We start from the raw sequence: 23915 nt of genomic DNA on the forward strand, positions 1-23915 counted from the left end.
TCAACTCTTCAGCACTTGCAGTCCACAATAAACATGGCCAGAAGCAGGTGACTGTATTCACTGTGTGGTGACCAAACCTGGTTACCATTCACTGGAACGGGAGGGAGCTGAACTGCAGTTAAAGGGAAACTCAGGGTTTCATAGGGTTCATACATACAAACCTCCTGGTCTTGGTGCCAGTCTTCCTTTTTTTTTTCTATTAGTACTAAATCTTCGGCACCATTCTTGTGCACTTATTAGTTTAATCCTCAGTTCGGTAAGGTAGTTTAGAGCACTGCCTTCACCCCTCCCCCCCCCCCCCCCCCCCCCGGAGTGCTGATCTGCCCCTACAGCCCGCATCTTCTAATGATCAGTGGAGAGGGCAGGCCAGATCCGCACTCCGGGGGGCGAGGTAGTGATCCAAACGGCCTCTATGGTCCGAGGATTGTGCACGGGAATGGCACCAAGGATGAAGGTATGAGACTTACCTTCTTCCTCAGCACCCCATGTGTAATAAGAAGCTATCTAACCTGCTGATATTCTCCCTTTAACTCTTAACGGCATGTTCAGATGCCCCTGGATTTTCATCGAGTGTATATGAGTCCTGTCCCTGTCACATCTCACACAGACACCCATTGATGTTAATGGGCATTGTGTAATGCTTATTTCCACCTGCTGCAGGGACATTGAACACTTAGCGGGCAGTCACACAATCCGTGATTAAGGTCTGTAAATACGAACAATTTGCTACAGACCAGAATGCAAAACTCCTGCATCATGTATCATTATAATGTCGGACATCAGACAAGTAGGGAAAGACTGTAATCCCTTTAACTCTTCCTACCTACAGACTTAAGAAGCAGAGGAGGCACTAACATAGGGGGAACAATTAAGATTAGAGTGTCTTTTTTTTATGTGATCACAGTCCCTCGATCAGCAGGTTACCGCTTTTACCATTATATATTGGGAAAACGTAGTACAGTGGTACCTTGGTTTTAGAGTGTTTTGCAAGAAGAGCTCACAGTTCAAAATTGTGACTTGGTTTAACCCTTTGAGGACCAGGCCCAAAATGACCCAGTGGACCACGCAAATTTTGATCATAGTGTTTTCGTTTTTCCCTCCTCCCCTTCTAAGAGCTCTAGCACTCTCAGTTGTCTATCTACAGGCCATGTAAGTGCTTGTTTGTTACAGGAATAGTTGTACTGTGTAATGGCGTCATTCATTTTACCATAACATGTATGATGGAATTCCAAATATATTATTTATGAAGATATAAATAGGTGAAATCGTAAGGAAGAATGCAATATGGTAACGTTTGGGGGGTTCCTGTGTCTACGTAATGCACTATATGGTAACAGCGACATGACACTATTATTCTATAGGTCAGTCCGAACACAACCATATGCAGGTTACACAGATTCTCTAATGTTATATATATATTTTTTTATGAAATCCTTTTTTTTGGCAATTAAATATTAATAAAATGGGCCTATTGTGACGCTTATAACGGTTTTATTTTTTCACCTATGGGGCTGTATGGGGTGTCATTTTTTCCGCCATGATCTCTAGTTTTTATTAATACCATATTTGTGAAGATCGGACGTTTTGATCACTTTTTATTGATTTTTTTTTATATATAATGTAACATAAAATCGGTAATCTGCGCACTTTTTCCCCTCTTTTCGTGTACGCCGTTTACCGGTCGCAATGACGCTTGTTATATTTTAATAGATCGGACAATTACGCACGCTATGGTATATTATATGTTTATCTATTTATTCATTTTTATATGTTTTATTTATATAATGGGAAAGGGGGGTGATTTAGACTTTTATTGGGGGAGGGGTTTTGGGGTAGTGTGTTAGTGTTTTGAACTTTTTTTTTTTTACACTTTTGAAGTCCCTTTGGGGGACTTGTACATACATTACTTTGATTTATACACTGATGAATGCTATGCCATAGGCATAGCATTGATCAGTGTTATCGGCGCTCTGCTCATTGAGCCTGCCTGTGCAGGCTCAGTGTAGCAGATCGCCGATCGGACCGCATGGAGGCAGGTAAGAGACCTCCAGCAGTCCGTTTCAACAATCGGGACCCCCGCAGTCACACTGCGGGGGTCCCGATCGGTAAGTGACAGGGGACTCCCCCTGTCACTTACACTTAAACGCTGCGGTCGCGGCGTTTAAGGGGTTAATGACACGCGGCAGCGCGATCGCTGCAGCGTGTCATTACCGGTGAGGTCCCGGCTGCTCACTGCAGCCGGCCCCCACCTCCTATGAAGCGCGCTCTGCTCCGGAGCGCGCTTCATAGCGGGAATAACACCCATGACGTAAGGTTACGTCATGGGTCGTCTGGGGACAGACTTCCATGACGTAACCCTACGTCCAGGGTCGTCTAGGGGTTAAGAGCATTGCTTTGGTTTAAGAACTCCCTGTACTGGGTGGGAGGGGGAGCGGGGGAAGGGCATGGTCTGCATAGCTGGGTCTACAGCCCTGTACTCTGACCCAGGAAGTCTCCATCACCTTCCAAATCATGGCAGATCCACTTCAGGCTGGGGCTTACATCAGGGGACAGGACTGTGGAGGTAATCTCTCCATAGCTGTAACCCCTCTCTCCCCGGACAGAGAGCGCTGCATGTATGTGCCCACATCTGCCCTGCTGATTCCTTCATGCTCCCTGCAGTCTCTGTCAGCCCTTGTGTTTCCCATCCTCCCCATTACTGTACAGTAACTTATAATATCACAGATTCTGCAGTTTCTGAATGTTTGTTTCATCAGTTTTATATGTTATTCAGAGTAATAAATATTTCTTTTTGGGGTGTGGAACCAATTGTCCGCATTTCCATGATTTCTTATGTAAAAAATTTGCTTTGGTTTAAGAGTGGATTTGGATTACAAGCGCGGTCCCGGAACGAATTATGCTCCTAATCCAAGGCACCACTGTATTGGGGATTTATCATTTGTGGTGTATGTACCGTCAGCCTAAATTTTTTGTGGTAAGTTGTATGGGGCATTATATAGCTGTGCGAATCTATGCAAAGTCACTCTGAAGACAAACCAATAAGACTGTTCAGAGTTCTCTATATTGTTGTGCAGATTTGCGCGAAAAATCCCACATAAAACAGTCATGGCCAAAAGTTTTGAGAGTGACACAAATATATTTTCACATGCTCTGCTGCCCTCTGGTTCTATGTGTGTTTCTCAGATGTTTTTATCACATACAGAAATATAATTGCAATCATATTATGAGTAATAAAAGCTTATACTGACAGAATGAGTTAATGCAGAAAGTCAATATTTGCAGTGTTGACCCTTCTTCTTCAGGACCTCTGTAATTCTCCCTGGCTGCTCTCAATCAACTTTTGGACCAAATCCTGACTGATAGCAGTCTATTTTTGCACATTGAATGCTTGCATTTTGTCAGAATTTGTTGGTTTTTGTTTGTCTACCCGTCTCTTGATGATTGACCACAAGTTCTCAATGGGATTAAGATCTGGGGAGTTTCCAGGCCATGGACCCAAAATCTCTATGTTTTGTTCCCTGAGCCATTTAGTTACCACCTTTGCTTTATGGCAAGGTGCTCCATCATGCTGGAAAAGGCTCTGGTGATGGCCAAACTGCTCTTGGACGATTGGGAGAAGTTGCTCTCGGAGGACATTCTGGTACCATTCTTTATTCATGGCTGTGTTTTTAGGCAAGACTGTGAGAGAGCCGATTCCCTTGGCTGAGAAGCAACCGCACACATGAATGGTTTAAGGATGCCGGTTATAGTTGGCATGAGACAAGACTGGTGGTAGCGCTCACCTCGTCTTCTCCGAATAAGCTGTTTTCCAGATGTCCCAAACAATCGGAAAGGGGATTCATCAGAGACAATGACTTTCCCCCAGTCCTCACCAGTCCACTCCCTGTATCTTTTGCAGAATATCAACCTGTCCCTGATGTTTCTTCTGGAGAGAAGTGGCTTCTTTGCTGCCCTCCTTGAGACCAGGCCTTGCTCCAGGAGTCTCCGCCTCACAGTGCACAGTGCAGATGCCCTCACACCTGCCTGCTGCCATTCCTGAGCAAGCTCTGCACTGCTGGTAGCCCGATCCTGCAGCTGAAACACTTTTAAGAGACGTCCTGGCGCTTGCTGGTCTTTCTTGGGCGCCCTGGAGCCTTTTTGGCAACAATGGAACCTCTCTCCTTAAAGTTCTTGATGATGCGATAGATTGTTGACTGAGGTGCAATCTTTCTAGCTGCGATACTCTTCCCTGTTAGGCCATTTTTGTGCAGTGTAATGATGACTGCATGTGTTTCTTTAGAGATAACCATGGTTAACAGAAGAGAAACAATAATGCCAAGCACCAGCCTCCTTTTAAAGTGTCCAGTGGTGTCATTCTTACTTAATCATGACAAATTGATCTCCAGCCCTGTCCTCATCAACACCCACACCTGTGTTAATGGAGCAATCACTGAAACAATGTTAGCTGGTCCTTTTAAGGCAGGGCTGCAATGATGTTGAAATGTGTTTTGGGGGATAAAGTTCATTTTCTAGGCAAATATTGACTTTGCAAGTAATTGCTGTTAAGCTGATCACTCTTTTATAACATTCTGGAGTATATGCAAATTGCCATTTTAAAAACTGAAGCAGTAGACTTTGTAAAAATTTATATTTGTATCATTCTCAAAACTTTTGGCCATGACTGTAAATTAAACTTGCTTTCTAGATTAGAAATGTAAGAGATCACCGGGGGTCCGACTTCTGTACCCCTCCGCTGATCTCCGTATCGGCCCTCGGCCTGGTCATTATGAATAGAGCCGCGGGTATGGCACTCTATTCATTTCCTTTGAAGCCGCCAGAAAGAGCAGAGTACATCGCTTTTCTGCATAAGGCCTTATTCCACGGGCCGACTGAGAGGAGCAAACGAGCGCTACTCCACGCGGCAACAGCGAGCGGGTGAGTCCGGGGGGGGGGGGGGGGGGGGCTGACCAGGTGATCGCTTGATCGTCCGGGCATCATCCATGATCTTCTGCCTTGTAATATAGCAGTGAAGGAGGCGTAAGCAGAGAGCTGTGTCTTAAAGCAAGGCCAGGAGAGAATTAGGAGAAGGGCTAAGATGCAGGGGATACTATATCACTGTCTACAGCCAAAGTTCTGAACTCCCAGGAGGTGGACTTATTTGTACAGGGTTTAATATTTGGTGGGGACCTACTGTAGCTTACCATAGAGGTGATGCTGGGTCAGAGGTGATGCTTTATCTGCTGCTTTTGACAAATGAACAGATGTGGCAGAGTCCCACCATTATGGGCCGTCATAGGTCTGATGCCCATCTTACATGTGCCCGAGATGCCCATAGTGTTGTCACAAGTTCGTGGGTAAGTGTGTCTTGATCTGACACTTTCTGGTTGCCATTCTCACATAAGTGGTTGTTAGGCACTGTTTCCATAGCAACAGGGCTGGCCGCTAGGATGTAGCTGATAAATGTATGGAGAAGCTTGTCAATTTGCTTTCACATGTCCCATAAATTATCATGAATATGAATTAGATGATATAAAGAACAGATGCTTATTTAGACCACATTGCATTCACCACATGTGATCAAAACCATGCCCCCTTGTGGTCACCAGTAGCTTTACATAGTTGGCGGGATTATTGGCAGCACCACGCGGCTATTGGTGGGGTTTTCATATGGTAACCGCAAATGTGGGAATGCTATAGAGAAGTTACCTGCGCTGGATGGAGAGGAAAAGTGGAAGAAAAGGAAGTGTTTGTATTGATATATATTCTGGCCGTGAGTACGATTAATTCCGGAGTCTCAAACATAGTGTACATCATGATGATGTTATAACGAATGGCTGTATACATCTTGTATATGTGACCACTCTATGGCAGAATTGTTGGTTCTTTTGGTATGATGTAACTGGAGCGTACAGCTATCCTTGACCGTGAGTGTATGTATGCCTTTCCCTGACTCAAACAGTAATATTCACATGTTCCGTAAGTTTGTCCGTAATTGCGCATTTGCTATTACGGACAAACTTGGGGCCAATTGATTTGTGTTGGGCTATTCACACTGTCTATAGTTACTGAAATGCCATAGTGCTGGCCATATTTTTGGCACGCACACACCAATAGAAGTCTATGGGATCCATATTTTTTACAGACGTTCCTTCCAGAACGTCCGCAAAAAATTATAGCTGGTATCATAATTTTGACTGTATTTTACACTTTTACAGATCTGCAAAAAAAATGCTGTGTCAGTATAGGAACGCGAAGATTTGTAGATCGGAGCTCCCGGTATCATAATGAATCAAGGTCTGTGCACGGACATGTGAATGGCCCCTAAGTATATCCTTGATTGTCACAATGAGTGTCCTTGTTTGTACCAGTGAGTGAATGTGAGTGAGTGAAGTCGTAATAGTCAGTGTATTTCTGTAACAGAAAGTTTACATGTGTCTCTGCCTGTAACAGTGAGTGTACACCTGTCTCTGCCTGTAACAGTGAGTGTACGCCTGTCTCTGCCTGTAACAGTGAGTGTACACCTGTCTCTGCCTGTAACAGTGAGTGTACGCCTGTCTCTGCCTGTAACAGTGAGTGTATGCCTGTCTCTGCCTGTACCAGTGAGTGTACATGTGTCTCTGCCTGTAACAGTGAGTGTACGCCTGTCTCTGCTTGTAACAGTGAGTGTATGCCTGTCTCTGCCTGTACCAGTGAGTGTACATGTGTCTCTGCCTGTAACAGTGAGTGTACGCCTGTCTCTGCCTGTAAAAGAGAGTATAGGCCTGTCTCTGCCTATAACAGTGAGTGTATGCCTGTCTCTGCCTGTAACAGTTAATGTATGCCTGTCTCTGCCTGTAACAGTGAGTGTATGCCCGTCTCTGCCTGTAACAGTGAGTGTATGCCTGTCTCTGCCTATAACAGTGAGTGTATGCCTGTCTCTGCCTGTACCAGTGAGTGTACGCCTGTCTCTGCCTGTAATAGTGAACGTATGCCTGTCTCTGCCTGTAACAGTGAGTGTATCCCTGTCTCTGCCTGTAATAGTGAACGTATGCCTGTCTCTGCCTGTAACAGTGAGTGTATCCCTGTCTCTGCCTGTAACAGTGAGTGTACGCCTGTCTCTGCCTGTAACAGTGAGTGTATTCCCGTCTCTGCCTGTAACAGTGAGTGTATCCCTGTCTCTGCCTGTAAGGGCTCGGCCACACTAGCGTTTTTACATGAAACTGATGGATCCGTTCATTTTTTGTAAACGGATAGATAAAGACGGATTTGCTAACGGATGCAAACGGATAGCCAAAAATGTTAGTGTATCCGTTTATTTTAGTAAAATTAGCGGAAGTTTGCCATACGTTTGCTTCCGTTGTCATCCGTTTGTAATTCCTTTGTGTCCGTTTTTCACTGTTTTTTTTCTCTCCCCTTCTGCGCATTCTCCAACTAGAAAACAGAATGCGACTGAACTTGAACAACGGACGCAAACAGATTAACCTTCCGTTTCGTTCCGTCACCATTGACTTAACATTATAAAAAAAATTCTGTTCCGTTTTTGAAAACAGAAAAAAAAATACTTCAAACACAATTTTTTCGTCCGGTCAGAAAAACGGAACTTGAACGGATTGTAAGCTAACGGAGCACTATTTGGTCAAACGGAGCACAAAAAAATATCATTGAAACCTATAGGGAATTATAACGGATCCAACAATTTCCGTTTCGCTTTCTCTAAAATAGAGAAAAGTTGACGGAATGGTGCCAGAAGGACGAAAGCTAATGTGAACGTAGCCTAACAAAGATTTTACGCCTGTCACTGGCTTTAACACTAAGCGTTTGATACATCTGGTATCAAATGTGGTGTGATTGAAGCCCTTAGTTTACCCAAAGAGGTGCCACCAGTATAAAGACCATGTACAGATGGTTTAAGTGCACGTCTATATGTATTTCAGTACATCTGGGATATAATGCAGTAATAATCACCAATCAGCCCGCATCCCAATAACCATACAATATGCACGCCTCTAGAATTCATCTTCTTTTATAGTTTATGCATCAAATATTAGGAAATATTTCTACCTCTCGCAGCTGATTCCATCTGCTCTTTACACATCCATAACAAATCTATCTGCAGTAAAAGGAGCAATTTTGGCCTTTCTTTTAATGTTTCCACAGAAGCAGCTGAGGGGATAACATTGTCCAGTCTCTATCTTTGCCCCCGAAGCATCCTAACTACCAGGCTTGGCATTGTGCAGGGCACCCAGTGAGGGTTGGAGAGTGGTTTTGGCACTAGTTCTAGGTAGGTTTTGGCACATATGAAATGGTGGACACAGGATATATCCAACTGTGAGTGTCCAGTCCCCGTCTTTGGGCAGGGACGTGTGATATGTTCACAAAGTACAGCATCCGCCATGTTATCTGTCGGTTTCATGTGTCTTGCTTCTGCGCCGTCCAGGAGGTCATGAGTGGACTCATCTTTCCGCAGTGCAAAATCTGCTCTTATTGCTTTTGTTCCTGTTTAGAATTTGAGTCTTCACATTTTTCGGGTTGTTTTATCAGACGTCGCCTTCGGACCACAGTCTATAGAGCCTTCGAGGGAAAATAAACCCATTTGCTTTCGCTTCATGACGTTATGGCCACATTATCAAATCCTGATCAATATCCTGGAGGTGCAAGTCCATATTCAACCCACGGAGACAAATAAATGACATCTGTTTGTTTCTATGGCCCCGTTTACCCTCCCCCCACCCCACTCATCGACCTCCCTCCCAACCACGTTCAGAAGCATCTTATCCCACTTTTTGCGGGTTGCTTGACCGAACGTTTTGCTCATATGCCACCCTCTGCCCAATCAGATACTGTGCTGCTTGTGTAGCGCCTGGTGGCCCAGTGATGGTCACTTTTCTGCTTCTTGTTCCTGGAACAAATTCTCCTTTCTTTGAGATCTGAATTCGAGCTCCTGTCAGCTCTTGATATTCCACCAGCGTCTTTCCACCTTTGCCCAGTATTGCACCGACCAATGTCTCTGGCACAGCCATCTCTAGTGTTTCTTTACCTGTAACACTTTCAGCAGCTAACTTGTCCATAAGAATTCCTCCTCCGCCAATACCAAGGGCTGGAGCAGCTTCACCCGTGTAGGATGCAAGAAGACTGACTGCTGCTGGATGGACGCCACCCACCAAGGGGTTATATCCCAAACCTGTGCTATAACCATAACTGGCCAGTGTATTTAGGGCGGTAGAGATGGCCAAGAGGTCTCCACCAGAGATGGCTGGAGTTGCTGGCGATGCAGTAGGGAAAGGGGCAATGGCTGGTTCTGCTGTCCCTCCAGCATAAGGAGATCCTGTAGGGTTTGAGTTGGCAACAGGACCCTGGGAGTTGGTGTAGCTGATGTTGAGATAGGCTGTGCCCTGAGGGGGGTCCTCTCGTGCTTTGTGTATGATGCTTCTTATGGCTCGTTGAACTTGATTTGGCTCCCCACTCACTGTCACTACCCGCTCTTGGAGGTTTGGTCCTGCAGGTTTCTGGGAGAGCTGGACCCATGCCCCTGACTCTTCCATGATGCTACGCACAGTGGATCCACCCTTGCCAATGATCAAGCCCGCTGTTGTGTTGGGGACAATTAGTTTGGCCTAAGGAAATGAAATGAAAGTGATATTTTAGGCTGAATGGTTGCTAAATATTGGGCAGGGATCAGGCTAGGGATGTAAATATAAAGACTAGAGTGATCGCCATTGGGCAGGGATAGGGTTACAGTGTTAGTTATTGGTCTTGATGGGATCAGAGTGATCACTGTTGGGCAAGGAGAAGGTCAGGGTGACATTGTGAAGGGTAACATGAGCACAGACGAATGTTTGGGGTGGCACAGACCTGCTTGGCTCGCTCAGCACTGACGTTGTTCTGGGCAGGGATAAGTACACCCAAGTCAGTCTTGGTTGCTCCTTGTGGCACCTCCCGCACCTTCTCCGCTATGAAGTTGTGTACAGCCTGTAGCGCCTCTGCCGTTCCCTGCACCAGACACACACGCTCCGTTGTCCCTATAATACATGACATACAATATGAATGACAGGAAAAACATATAGAAAAATGTTTAGAAGATCAGCAGCCACCCATCTGGACTACTCTCCAGCAGAAGCCTGATCAGGGGATAAACCAACCATACTTGGGAATAGACCACCATTCTTCCTAATAGCAGAGTAGGTGTTAATAACAACAAAGAAGAATAGCAGAGAATGGGGTAACAGCTGTGATGGGGGATAGCAGAGATGGAGGATAGCAGAGGGGGGGTGAGTAACAAGATGGCTGAGGAGGGGGTGGTAGCAGAGATGGAGGATAGCAGAAGAAGGGTGGGTAACAGGGTGGCTGAGGAGGGGGTGGTAGCAGAGATGGAGGATAGCAGAGCAGGGGTGGATAACAGGATGGCTAAGAAGAGGTGACAGTGGCGGGGGTAGGAGAGAGGGGGTTGGTAGTGGAGTGGAGGAGTAACAGAGGAGGAGGGGTGGAGCAGAAGTGAGAACAGACACTAGAATGCTAGGTGCCCCCTGAGCATTTTCTCATTGCAGTTTCCCATTTGAGTTGATAGGCACCATTTCACTTTCTGCCTCAGGCTGGAGTCTGCTGGAGAATGTTAGTGGGCAGCTCTGGCCTCCTATCCCACTAATGTAATACATGCCTCCATGACCATCACTGCCCCCCCCAGAGATCATGGACACACATGGAAGTTTGTTACCATGAAAGTACACATAATCATAAATGCATCATGTGACACAGCAATGACCAATCCAGGAAGCACACTGCATAGTGACGCGTCTTATAATATGATGATGTCACTTACCCCAGTGATGTCATGTACTCTGGCAGTGTTTGTTACCCAGATAATTCAAGTACCCCAATCATGTAACTTACAGATGGAAGTTACTTAGTCAGTATACTATATAGTGATGTCATTGTGGTACCTGTCAGTGGCAAAAAAAAGTTACGTCATCAAGAGAACCAACAATGTCAGTGTTATCCCAATGACATCACTATGACTTGTCTTCACTAACCTTAGTAATGTCACTATGCAGTGTGATATCACTAATCTTGGTGATGTCACCAAACACTGAAGACTGGTGGTGTCCCTAACCCTGATGATGTCATTAACTTTTGTGATGTCACTAACAACAAGGTCATCAATCCTTACAATCTTATGTAACCATTCCATGAGACAAGGGGGCTGAGAAGACAACGCAAGGTAAGAGGAAAAATATGAGGGTAGATGAGCAGATATGTCAAAAACCAGATCAACATTCACATCCAAGGATCACATGTATCATTATTACGGAATAACTTGTTCATCTTCTTCATTTTTTGTTCTGTATCATGATGTGCAGGAAGGGAGACAAGATGCCGAGCTGCCCCCATTACCTATTGAGGTCTATGGGAAAGTGTTGTGGGCATGATTTCTGACCAACATGGAGGTCGATGTTCAGGAAGTGGAATGAGGTTATGTCAGTCACCGATTGACATCGCCGGATGTAGAGGGCATGCTCTGTGACATGTACAAAGGTCATTGTGTAGCAAGGGAGAGAAGATGAGCCATCCTTTTCTTATTGATAGGCCATCAATATCTGATCACTGGGAGTCCAACTTTTTTTATTTATACGCAAAGGATAGACCGTCAATAAAAAATAATGGAGACCTAATTTAAATAGTTTTTTTTTATATATGTGGACATGAGTGGCAAATTCATGACTAGAGTAGATGTCAGGAATTAGGAGGGATATGATGTCATCCGTCAGCGGTGCGGCCTCAGATTCGTAACATATAACGTTCATATATCAGAGATTTCTGAGTGGTTTTCACTAAAGATGAGCGGTGCAGCATTTGATTACTGGTGGCTGACCACCGCCCTAGGGGTCCAGGAAAACATGGCTATGGCCTGTATCCATGTTTTCAGACGGCCTTAGGGCAGCCACCAAGAATCAATGCCGCATGCTAGGGGTATGCTAAGATGGAAGTCCATGGTACTACCAGGTGAAAGGGGCTTCTCTGCAGCTTCCTGGAGTTTATGATGTGTGGAGGTCATTGCTGTCTGATCTACTGCCTGGATGTGCCCCCCCCCCCATTATGACCCCCTCCCTCCATGTGAACCCCAGTTTGGGCCACTCGGGGTGACTATGAAGAGTGTGACATGAGCATGAGATGGCGTGCATGGTTTGGGGTGCACTCCTCCACTCATGTACAGTCTGGGGGACTGGAAGGTACCTGTCGGGTGCCACACTCTTTAGTGCGACAGCGGCCGTTGTGGAGGTTACAGACTCCGGGAAGATTTAGTGACTGCTTATAATCTACCTAGAAAAATAAAGCAGCAAAAATGGGAAAATAGAGACAAAGAGATGATTTATCACACGGCTCAGTGACAGGATTCGCAGCACCCTCCCAAGTGTTCCGCCATCTCTGCGCTTGGTGGCGGCTAACGTGGAGGTTTCCATGGTGACTCCAGGGCTCAGTAGTTACTATGGAAATGCTGAAAGGTCTGAGGCGCAGCCCATTACACACTGGGCAACAGTTCGCTATCAACTATCGTCATGGCAACAGAGGCCTGCTGTCTTCTGCTGAGCCTGACTGGCTGTGTTTCGTCACCATGGAAACCTTCTAATTCAGGCTTCAGCCTAGGAGGACCAGGCCAATCCCATGCTGCCCCCCTAGCTCCTCCCAGAGCCACCTGATCAATGTCTCCCCTTTCCCTGTTTGTTTACCTAAAAAATTAGGAGGGCTATCAAGGGAACATACTGGATATAAGTAAAAGATCTCCATAAAGTGACAACTACCACATACTGTGCGACCCATCAGCTAAAGGGACTACTAGGCTGGGTTCACACTGCGTTTTTGCAATGTTTTTTCAAAAAACGGATGAAAAAAAACGTATGCCTTTGTGTGCATCCGTTTTGATCCGTTTTTCCATTGACTTCCATCATAAAGGAAACGGATACGTTTTTTTAATGTACACAAAAACGTAGTCTGTTTTTTTTTTTTTTTTTTTTTAATTGAAGTCAATGGAAAAACGGATGCAAGCAAAGTCATACTTTTTTCCACGCTCTTTTTGTCCACGCTTGCCGGTGTTCTTCTAGCTTCTCCCCACTCCCTGCAGCTGCCTGAGCCAGTCTGAAGTGATAGGCCGCTCAGCCAATCTTTGACCGTGGTGGTGTCCCATCTCGGCCAGTGATAGAAATTCCAGCCGCAGCTGCAGGAAGTGGGGAGAAGCAAGAAGAATATTGGGGAGGGTGGACAGGTATGTATAAAGTTTATTATTTTACACTCAAGGCAAGGGCTGCATGGATAAGCTCTGTAAGCGAGCAACGATCTGGCAGATTGGCGCTTGCTTATTTAGCACATCGGGCCGTGTATAACAGCCTTAAGTGTGAGAAGGGCAGAGAGGGCACTCGGGGGGGCAGCAGCCATAACCCAGATCCTGAGTCCCAAATAGAGAGTCATTCTGCTTTAGCAGAGAAGAGGAAAAATCGACTCCTCCAATCCAATAAAAGGATCACCAGTAGAGATGAGGACAACTCGAGTCCGATTGTTCGGTATTTGTATACTGGTGGCTGAAGAAGTTGGGTGCATCCCTAAGGTGTTTTTTAGGACTTCCTAGGTCTGCATCCAACTTCTTCAGCAACTGGTATTCAACTGTTGAACAATCGGACTCGAGCATGCTTAAGTTGCATTCATCACCAGCCAATCCATCACCGACAGAGTCAAGGACACAAGCTTCACTGTCTTTCGAGGACACAAGTTCCACTGTCTTAAGAAACCAGTCCTATCCACACAGTCAGAGTCTTTCTATATGTGCCTATGTTTCTGGGGTATCATACACAAGTTTCTACAGTTCCCTATGATGCGAAGATAGAAATATCCAGAAATCAGTGTTGAATATCTGTGTGCAACAGTATCGGGCACCAGATCCATAAAATCATCACAAAAATGTTTTATTACCAAAATGAAGAAAATACTGGTGTCAGCATTACCATGTGTGCCCCAAAACCACAATTTACCCCTCTACAGTAACAGGATGAGACCTGGAGACCATAGGCCTCTCACCACGTCCATGTCATACGATGCAAAGAGACCAATTTAAACTTTTATTGCAGCCTCATGGAACTTCTGGGTATCTCTCTTAAAGGTGTTATCCAGTGCTACAAAACCATGGCCACTTTCTTCCAGGTGTGGTTTGCAATTAAGCTCAATTAACTTCAATGAGTGGTGCTGTCTCTGGAGGAAGTGGCCATGTTTTTGTAGCGCTGGATACCTCTTTTAACTGTGACCTTGCTGTTGCTGTTAACACATGGTCCCACAATCCCCCTTGCTTTGAGGCTAAGGGCCCTTTTACACAGAAAGATTATCTGCCAGATTATCTGCCAAAGATTTGAAGCCAAAACCAGGAACAGACTGTAAATAGAGATCAGGTCATACATGAAAGCCTGAGATTTCTCCTCTTTTCAAATCCAGTCCTGGCGTTGGCTTCAAATCTTTGGCAGATAATCTGGCAGATAATCTTTCTGTGTAAAAGGGCCCTAAGTGTAGACCAACTGTCAGTGCCTCCTGGAGATTGCAGTAGAACCGGGCATGCCTGGTACACCTTAGTGGGTCATAACCAAGGGCAACAGGTTATCAAAACAAAGAAGTCATATAGGATGTAAGTGAATCTATAACTCTCAAACACAACAGTTTCAGAGATGCTTGTATTTTTGAAATATGTTTCATTTATGTTTTTTACATGACATAAGCCCTTTAAGGCTCTTTTACAGAGGCCAACAGGCTCCTGATAGGGATCGGCGATCATTTACGTGGCCTGACTATTGAGCAGCCAGGCTTGATTATCTGATCGTTTGTGTAGCCATTTGAGGGTATGTTCACACGCGTTGGAGTTTCATTGCGTTAACGCAATGCTGGACGGCACTTAAATGGTTAATTATTGCAATGAAGTAATGCATTTTTATTGCATTACTGCATGTGTGAACACAGCATGAACCCATCAAATAACAATTTGATTGGCTGTACAAAAGATGCAACCTGCTGAAACACAAATGTTTTTTTGTTTTTTTTCATCGGCTGATGGCTGGCCCCTTTATAATTGTAAAGAACAAGCGTTCCTTCTAGTGATTATTAACCCAAAAAGGCGCCCCATGTAACAAGTCCCTTGGCCAAGAACCAACCTATATTAAACCTACCATACGCTGCTATTAACCTGGATCTAATGGCCAAGGTGGGTGAAAAATGGTCATTAAAAATTACCTAATTGTAAATTCCTCCCCATAAAACATGTCACCACCGGGAGGAGCCTACACATTTGATGTTCTCACGCCCTGGAAATGTATGATTCTCCCTTAATTAAAGTGTAAATTAAAGGTCTGTATAATATAAGGTATAGCGGGTCACATTCAATCAAATATTTGGACCCCATCGTCAACCTCAAGCAGCTCAGTCTGCTAACTAAGCTTACTCCCGTGAAGCCAGATCTTCACCCGCTATCTCCAGGATACCCTTGTTATTTCAGAACACAGACCCCTTGTCAAAGGTGTACTCCCCGCCTCCAGTGCTGGTCCCCGCATAGCGCTACTCAGGTCCCCAGCCACTTACTGGTTAGAGAGAGAATCTGGGACAAGATGTTCTAGGCTCGCTCAGCCTACCTCTGTCGCTGACTGGCTGAGCCGTCCTGGAACGCTTTTAGTGATTTTCATATCTGTATTGGGTTTAAAGGGGAACTATCAGTAGGTTAGTTAAATCTAACCTGCTTATAGCTCTCTATTTTGCACAGGGCGCCGAGGAGGAAGGTATGTCTCTAACCTTCCTCCCCGGTGCTGTTCCGGTGCTATTAGCAGTGTAGTCCTTTGTCCGGAGCACCATTAGAAGCACTGCTCCACTCTCATCACGAGAGCCGGCCTGTTCCTTCTACCAAGGACTGAGGATTTCACTGCTAACAGCATGGGAATGGCACCGAGGAAGAAGGCTAGAGACTTACCCACCTTATCAGCGCCCCATGCTCCAAAAAAACTGAAGATTTCTGTTTTCTGTTTAAAAAGAAAAAGCAAAAAACTTGATGTAAACTTGGTTTGCTGAGATTGGTAAGAAAGTCAGGTGAAGGATAAAGAGTCTGGGGAGGGAAGGAGTTGTACCTAAAGGCTTAAATGTAAATTTTGAGATGAAACCACTTATCATTGGTTGTATTATTATGTCCAGGGTGGGTTTAGTGTCCGTATTACCGGTGAATGTCCCAGCCTAACCACATTTGCGATGACCTAAACTGATGCCCGTCAGTTCAGGTCATCAGACCCACGGTGAGACGGGACTTGTGGCCATAATATAGATGTAAAAATGTGGTCATAGGACGCCCATGTAAAACCGGCTGGAGGTAATATGTCTGCTAGTCACAAAGGAGATCCCTATTACACCAACAGATTATATGACAGATTTTTTTGAGCCAAAGCCAGTAATGACCTATGAACAAGTAATAAAGGAAAGACTGAGATTTCTCCTCTTCTCAAATCCATTCCTGGCTTTGGCTTAAAAAAATCTGTCAGATAATCTGTTGGTGTAATAGGGACCTAAGGGCAATAAACAGGAGGCATTATCTAGAGTGACAGGAATGTTTATCGTAGTTCTGGATGGACTAGTCAATGCAGTATAGCAGTGACCATGTGAGCGGGACAATAGTCAGAATTTCATATTGTGGAGGTCACAACAAGTCTGTGATGTGACCCTTGCCCCTTATACTGTTGTTTTTGTATTTTATATCAGAGGAGATGCGTTGCTGGTAATCCTTTCATTGGATTGGAGGAGTCAGTCTCTACACTGTGAGAGCAGCAGCAGGCAATCAGTCAGCGACTAGACGATAAGTAATTGTATCTGTCTGTGCCCAGTCCTCTAATGGGAGTGCCAGGAGATCTATTGGCAGGAGTGGGGTTTGTGCCTTTTCCTCTACACAACCAATGGGGTAATAACAGCGGCAGCAGTAAAACTTCCCATTGTCTCCAGCCCTATGACATTGGCGTCCTTCTCTGGCAGCCACTTACCTGCGAGTGGCCGCTGTGCTAGAGGTTTGGGGAAGGAAGGAGCCTATATTACACAGCTGGGATGTCATATAGTAAATATATACACTATACATCCCTTGTAACCTAGACAAAATACCCTATGTAATAGTCTACACTTTTCTATCGCTCAGCTGTAATGTATACCAGAGTCAAGGAAACCAAATAAGTGACAAGTAGACTATGTTTGGTCTATTGAAACCTTCAGCTATGCTTGGAGACAATGAAAACTACATGTTTTTATTCTTTGAAATTAAGGGTACTATTACATGGCCCGATGGGGGCCCGATAATAACTGTAAACGAGCGCCAATCTGCTAGATCGGCGCTCGTTTACTGGGCCTATTACACGACTAGATAATCGTTTAACAAAGGCTGCATAGACATCATTACCGATGTCCTTGCAGCCCTTGCTTAAACTGCATACATTACCTATCCTGGGTCCAGGGCTCCTCTTGTGGTCCACTTCTCCCCAGGTCCCGCGCGCTGCAGCTTCAGAGTGGCCTGTCTTAACTGACAATCCACTCAGCCAATCACTGGCCGCGGCGGTCCTGGCTAGTGATTGGCTGAGCGGCCTGTCAGCTAAGACAGGCCGCTCTGAAGCTGCAGCGCGCAGGACCCTGGGAGAAGCAGAGAGCAGGAGGAGCCCTGGACCATGGATAGGTAATGTATGCACTTTGTAAATTGTCAGCCGCCGGCCACGCACCGCTATTACATGTAGCAATGCGCGGTCGTGCCCGACTATCAACAATCAGCCAATGATCGTTGTGTTTATTACACAGAACGATAATCGGTCGGATAGGGCCGATTCGGCCGATTATCGTTCTCTGTAATAGTACCCTTAGGCTTTGGGTTTAGTCCCAATAGGGACTGTCACTATTTCTGTCAAAAATCCAGGACAAAATAGTGCAACCATGCAGTGGTATGTTGTCTCACAAAATACTGACATGGAATCCTGACAGAATCCTGATGGAGGCCATTCAAGTCAGTAGGGTCTGTGATGTGTTATTGGTTTTTATTTTTTTGCTGTTCTGCTCCTATAACAGAGCTTCCCATAAGAACTCTGTCTCATGGACTGCTGACAGCCTCTTAATACATTTCTCTACATTGTCAGCCATTGGCATTAGGGTTCTTCAGCTTCGATTTCCATTTATTATTCATTCACGTCTGTTGTGAAGAATCATAATTTGCCTTACGCGGTATCAGTATGCTGTACCCATGGATCCTACTGGACTCTATGACAAACCTGTAATTTTCCAATGTACATACATAACACACAGTAAAGCTGCATTGCCCATAGCTCGCACACTCACCTGGGTAGAAGTCTTTTGACTTGGACAGTTTGATGGTGGCGCCCGTCTCACGTTGCAGCTGGACAATTGTTTGACCTCCTTTTCCGATAATTGATCCAGCAGCATAACTCGGTATCAGCACCTTCAGGAAGAGCTCGCTGTCGTCTGCAGAAAAAAATATAACACAACTCTTCTATATGAGAAGTGAGCATCAGACCCTGCGTGACTCCGCACTTATTGTCCATGATAGTTTCTTATAAAGTCACCCAGATATGACAGCAGGTTGTGGGACACTAGAAATGACTACGTATGACTGCAAATGGTTGGATACTAGAGATGACCAGAGATGACAGCTGGTTACTAGAGATAACCAGAGAAGAGACGCAACATCACAGAATTAAGGCCCTGTTACACAAAGGGATTATTAGCCGTATGTGGCCGATTATCAGCCATAACAGCCAATAATCACTTTGTGTAATAATAGGCAATGATCAGACGACATGAACAATGTCAGATGATCGTTGTCTTTCAACATGTTAAAAAACAAACGACTTGGCTAGCATCGATCTGCTGTCATCGGTCCGTGTAATATGGGCTCCCTATGGGGATTGGCTGAGGAGCCCCCCCCCACACACACACACTTACCCGCTTGCTGTTGGCGCGTGCAATAGCACAGGCAGCGAGCTGGGAATGAGGAGCAAGCGAGCACTGACCTGATAGGTCGGTGCTCGTTTACATTATTGATCGGGCCCCCATCGGCCCGTTAAATAGGACCCTAACTTCAGAACTTCAAATCTCCCCTTAGGTTTTCTGTTGCTTTTAGATTCCTATGTGTCATCCAAAAATCTCCATCTCCTCCATACACCTATATCCCCTACATAATCTTCAGTGCCACCAAGGCTCTGCCTCCTCCAGTTCCCCCTGTTCCTCCTGCAGATGTATCTACTTCCATCCATCCATGACACCTCTTTGGGTTTAGGGCAGGGATGGGGAACCTTTGGCCCTCCAGATGTTGCTTTGGCTGTCCAGGCATGATGCGAATTGTAGTTTTGCAACAGCTGGTGGGCCAAAGGTTCCCCATCCCTGGTTTAGGGGGGATTAGCATTATTATTTGGCTTATGATGCTAGTATTAATGCTGAGGTTAGAGCATTGGTTAATATTGGGCCTAGGCTAGGTTCACACAGCCATCCCAGGTTTATGTCACCACCCCATCCCCCTGCCCACACATACTGCAGTGTACAGCAGCAGCTCCATTCTCCTTAATGGCCTGTATGTAGTTATCTAGTGATCACATTTGAGCCGCTTCCCCCATGTACAGGTTACTAAGGTGTGTTCACAATAGCGGACATCTCTATTTTGGCTGAATCTTAGGCCATCCATTCATATCCCATTGTGAACCCAGCCATACGATGCAGAGGTAATGCTGGGCTATAATAAGGGTTGGGGTTAGCCTGTTGTCTTAGACAGCTGTTCATTGATCTGATGAATGTATGGAGACAACAATGCTCTCCTCTCTGTCCTCTGTGTTATCATTAACAGGAAACAAATACCCCCCGACCCCCACCGCAAGGAAAGAAAACAACAAAAAACGTCACCAGAAGAGGAGGGACAAGATCTCTTTGTGTCCAAGGCCGAGAAATGTGAATGTCAAATGAAGACCATCCCCCCCCCCCAACCCATGATCACTGTTAGACAGATAAGCAATGGTCTCTGCAGACCTATCTATATACACACAGATCTATATTATAGTTATCTACCTAGGTACATATATCTATATAATATGCTATATATATCATATCTGTCATATCTGTCTAGTATTTATCCATCTATCTCCTATCTATCTATCTATCTATCTATCTATCTATCGATCTTTCATCTATCTATCTATCTATCTATCTATCTATCTATCTATCTATCGATCTTTCATCTATCTATCTATCTATCTATCTATCTATCTATCTATCTATCTATCATTTATTTCCTATCTATCTATGTACACACATCTATCTATCTATCTATCTATCTATCTCCTATCTCTCATCTATCTTCTATCTATCTATCTATCTATCTATCTATCTATCTATCTATCTATCTATCTATCTATCATCTATCTATCTATCTATCTATCTATCTATCTATCTCCTATCTATCTATGTACACACATCTATCTATCTATCTATCTATCTATCTATCTATCTATCTATCTATCTATCTATCTATCTCTCTATCTATCTCTCTATCTATGTACAAACATCGATCTATCTATCATCTATCTATCTATCTATCTATCTATCTATCTATCTATCTATCTATAATACTTATATTATAACTGGTAAAGTGCTGTAGTATAAGTTGGTGCTATTTAAATATGATTCCCATTCACTATTCCACGTGCTGCATGAATTTAAAGGCACAGCAACATTTCATTCTTTCATAGATAAATGTTACCTCCCACCTCAGTGCTGCCCGATGCAGCTGCCCCCTCTGCCTTCTGTCCCTCCTGACCCTGATTTATACATTGCCTTGTGCATCTCTAGCTCCCCCTGGAAGCATCACAGAAGAACTACAAGTCCTAGAATGCCTCTTTGTCATGTTTCTGGTCTCCATGTCAGTATTGTTTGGGATTCCTTGATTCCTTCTGGTCCCACAAAACAATGACAGAAATGTCACCATTGCATCAGCATTATCATGAACAGACATTATACGTTATATAGATTATATTCATGATAGAGTTAATGTATAGATATGATTGTGATCAGTTTACAATGAGGGTTGGAATTGGACGATAACAAGAAAGCGCCTGTCCAGTCCAAGGTGGAGACCTTATGCTCTTTTTCTTGGTTCTGACAGGTCCAAAAAGATGCATAGATCCCGTCCCTGGAAAGTCCCTCGAAAGGGAATGAGAAAAATCTGGCAGCTCATCAGGGATTTTAGTATTCTTTACATGGCTCAGATTTAGGCTTTTTACCCTGCAGCCCTATGAGGTCAGGTAAGCAGCTTGCAGAGCTGTCAGTGCAGAGGCCATTGGTGTTCCCTACAGGACTGACATAAAGCCATGTCTTAGTGAATAAAGAAATGTAGATACTATGCGCCCTGAAATGCACCTGTCAGTGGCCCTGCCTGAGGCCCGCTGCTGTTCCTGCGCCTTCAAACTAATTCTCGAATCAACCAGACAGCGGAACATTCTACAAAAAGTGAAGAGGAGCAAAAGCTTCTCCAGGAGCCTAAAAGTAGTCACTGACAGCAGCAGTGCTCCTAAAAGGGCTTCTTCATTATGGAAGAGTAAAAGGGGTGGGATTCAGACGCGACCGGCGTCATTATGTGCATCATTGTTTGTGTCTCATGTTCCGGTTCCATCTAGAACCTTGTCAGGACAACATTGTATTAGATTTCTGGAGATGGGATGATTCCGAGTCAGAAAGAAATCATAATTTTTTTCCCTTAGTATGGGATTGTTTGCCTTCTTCTGGATCAAGTAGGGTTATAGATTGGACTTGTCCACTTTCAACATTATCTGCTATATAACTATTACACTAGGGCTCCAATGGGCCCTTGGAGTCGGCAAAGACCTGAAAAATAGCACAACTGGAATCTCATGTTGTATCAGGTCTAAGAGAAAGTAACTAGAGGGTACTATAATGGTGATGCCAGGGACAATTCTACCACTGCTACAGCACATAGGGTAACTCCTTCTGCCCCTGTCACTGCTTAGGTGTCAGGGGTCCGGCCTGCTGTCATCATCAACATAATCAACATTTACTAATATTGCCTTTATGGGCCCATTGTGGAATCGGATGCTAGAAGTCGTTTTTATGAGTTTGGGCCAAACCTCTGGTTCCTGTACCCTATCCATCAAAATTGGGTCCTTCTTCCATCTGTGGCCCTTTACATAAAGGACAATACACGACAGTGCTATTAGTGTAAGCGATATTGTGCATGGACTGGCATGACGTCACATCCCACATGAACCTCAGGGCTCTGTGTACACAAAAATAGGGGCCCTAAAAGGCTCCATCACCTGGATATAAGGCGATTTATTTCTCACTCATTTCTGACCTCACAAAAATTATTTGGGGCAACTCATTGCATCCCACTAAGACTGATGGACGTCAAGCTATTTCTAGGGATCTCCAGAAATCATCCGCACGAGAGGCCTTGCTATCGAGATATGTTATATAAGGCCAGACGCTAAGAAAGTGAAAGGCTATAGGATTAGTGGAGGTGACCAAGGACACGCAATCCACATTCTGCAGTAGTAATGATGGAGATGTAACGGAAGAGGCCATATGATCGCTCGATTTCCATACTCTGCAGACAATGGAAGGGTTAATGATGGATATGTCATGGAGGACGACATACAATGCATGAATGTCTACACTCTGCAGGCAATGGAAGCGTTAATGTCATGAAGGAGGCCATGCAATCCCTGACATCCTACCAAGAAATAGTATCTTGGATGAAGCCAGGAGCAGAGGCCATAACCATGAACGTTCCCCATTAGAAGGATCAATGTCATCAGGTTATAGCTGCTGTGTCATTATCCTGACCCCCCTGAAATAAGGCCCTATCGGTGTGACGTCACATATAGCGCCTATCTGGACTGACCTGCCGTGTTGGATCTCTTGGTGCTGGAAGCCTCAGTCGGGGTCTCCAGTGGTCTCTTCCTTGAGTCTGATGCCTCCGTCTCCATCTGTGGGGTTTGCTGTTGCTGCTGTGCAGGGGGATAGGGAGTGTTCTGGTGGAGAGACCCTCCAGCCATTGTGGCCCTAGAGGCAGTGACTGAGGACTAAAGAGTAGAAAGCCAGAGAGCAGAGTGGGGGGTGGCGGGGGTCTCACAGTTCCATCAATGCAGAAGGTCTCCTGGGCTGTGATGATGCTGGAGCCCCCGGTGTGTGTCCTCCCAGCCTCTCTTATTGCTGTTTCTTCATTTCATATTATCCCTCCCCCACAGCTGAGGACAAAAAAAAATCAGGGATGGAAAAGACAAAGGGAGGAAGGAAATGGGATGTGTGAGGGTTTATACTGAGAAGAGGATGAGAGGGGGAGGGGGCTGCAGGGAAGAGGGGGATGTAAGATTTGGGGGATTCAATCTGATCAGATCCTGGAATTAAGATGAGGGGATCAGTCCTGGATGAGGCAAAGAATTAGCATCTCTATAGAGAGGAGCTGGGGGCAGAGGGCCAGGGGCTGACGTCAGGATGCAGAGCCTGGAATTGGTCAGGAGCAGCCCCCCTCTCTACACACCCCCGGCCCCTGATAGGCAGACACTCTCCAGGCTTTATTCTAAGGATGAGGATAAAGCAGCAAGTGCATCCCACCAGAGAGCAGGGGACGAGGCCGAGAAGCCTCCACCCCAGGCTGTAGGAGGCTTCAGAGCTCAGGCCAACCCAGCCGTCAGAGATCAGGAAGGGGGTCACTGTCAGGGGGTTCACACTATAGGGGGAGGTCACAGTCTGGAGCACAGGAGGTCATAGTTTGGGGAGAGGTTTTAATATGAAGGGAGGTTATAGTCTGGTGGGAGGACATTATGGACCTGGGGGTCACAGAGTAAGGTCATAGACATGGGAAAAGGTTAAGGGCCCAATTACACGGGAAGATTATCGTGCGAAACATCGTT

General features: G+C 45.2%; 1 protein-coding gene across 1 annotated transcript; it reads right to left on the reverse strand.

The window, feature by feature from the left end:
- Window positions 1-8706: 8706 nt before the first annotated feature.
- LOC138802348 (RNA-binding protein Nova-2-like) lies at window positions 8707-23484 on the reverse strand. Its single transcript, XM_069985546.1, has 4 exons — window positions 22904-23484; window positions 18319-18462; window positions 9811-9977; window positions 8707-9572 (listed from the first exon to the last, which is right to left on the reverse strand). Exons 1-4 carry the CDS (start codon window positions 23055-23057, stop codon window positions 8730-8732), a joined length of 1308 nt encoding a protein of 435 aa, XP_069841647.1. The 5' UTR covers window positions 23058-23484; the 3' UTR covers window positions 8707-8729.
- Between the last annotated feature and the right edge of the window lie 431 nt (window positions 23485-23915).

This window comes from Dendropsophus ebraccatus, chromosome 10, assembly GCF_027789765.1.
Source record: "Dendropsophus ebraccatus isolate aDenEbr1 chromosome 10, aDenEbr1.pat, whole genome shotgun sequence".
Taxonomy (NCBI): Eukaryota; Metazoa; Chordata; class Amphibia; order Anura; family Hylidae; genus Dendropsophus; species Dendropsophus ebraccatus.

Excerpts from the sequence above, each read along its gene's own strand:
- LOC138802348 (XM_069985546.1), bottom strand. The coding sequence starts at position 23,057 with ATGGCTGGAGGGTCTCTCCACCAGAACACTCCCTATCCCCCTGCACAG. Across the intron at positions 9,978-18,318 it reads GTCAAAAGACTTCTACCCAG|GGACAACGGAGCGTGTGTGT; the intron begins GTGAGTGTGCGA and ends CATGTATTATAG. Across the intron at positions 9,573-9,810 it reads GTGCTGAGCGAGCCAAGCAG|GCCAAACTAATTGTCCCCAA; the intron begins GTCTGTGCCACC and ends TCATTTCCTTAG.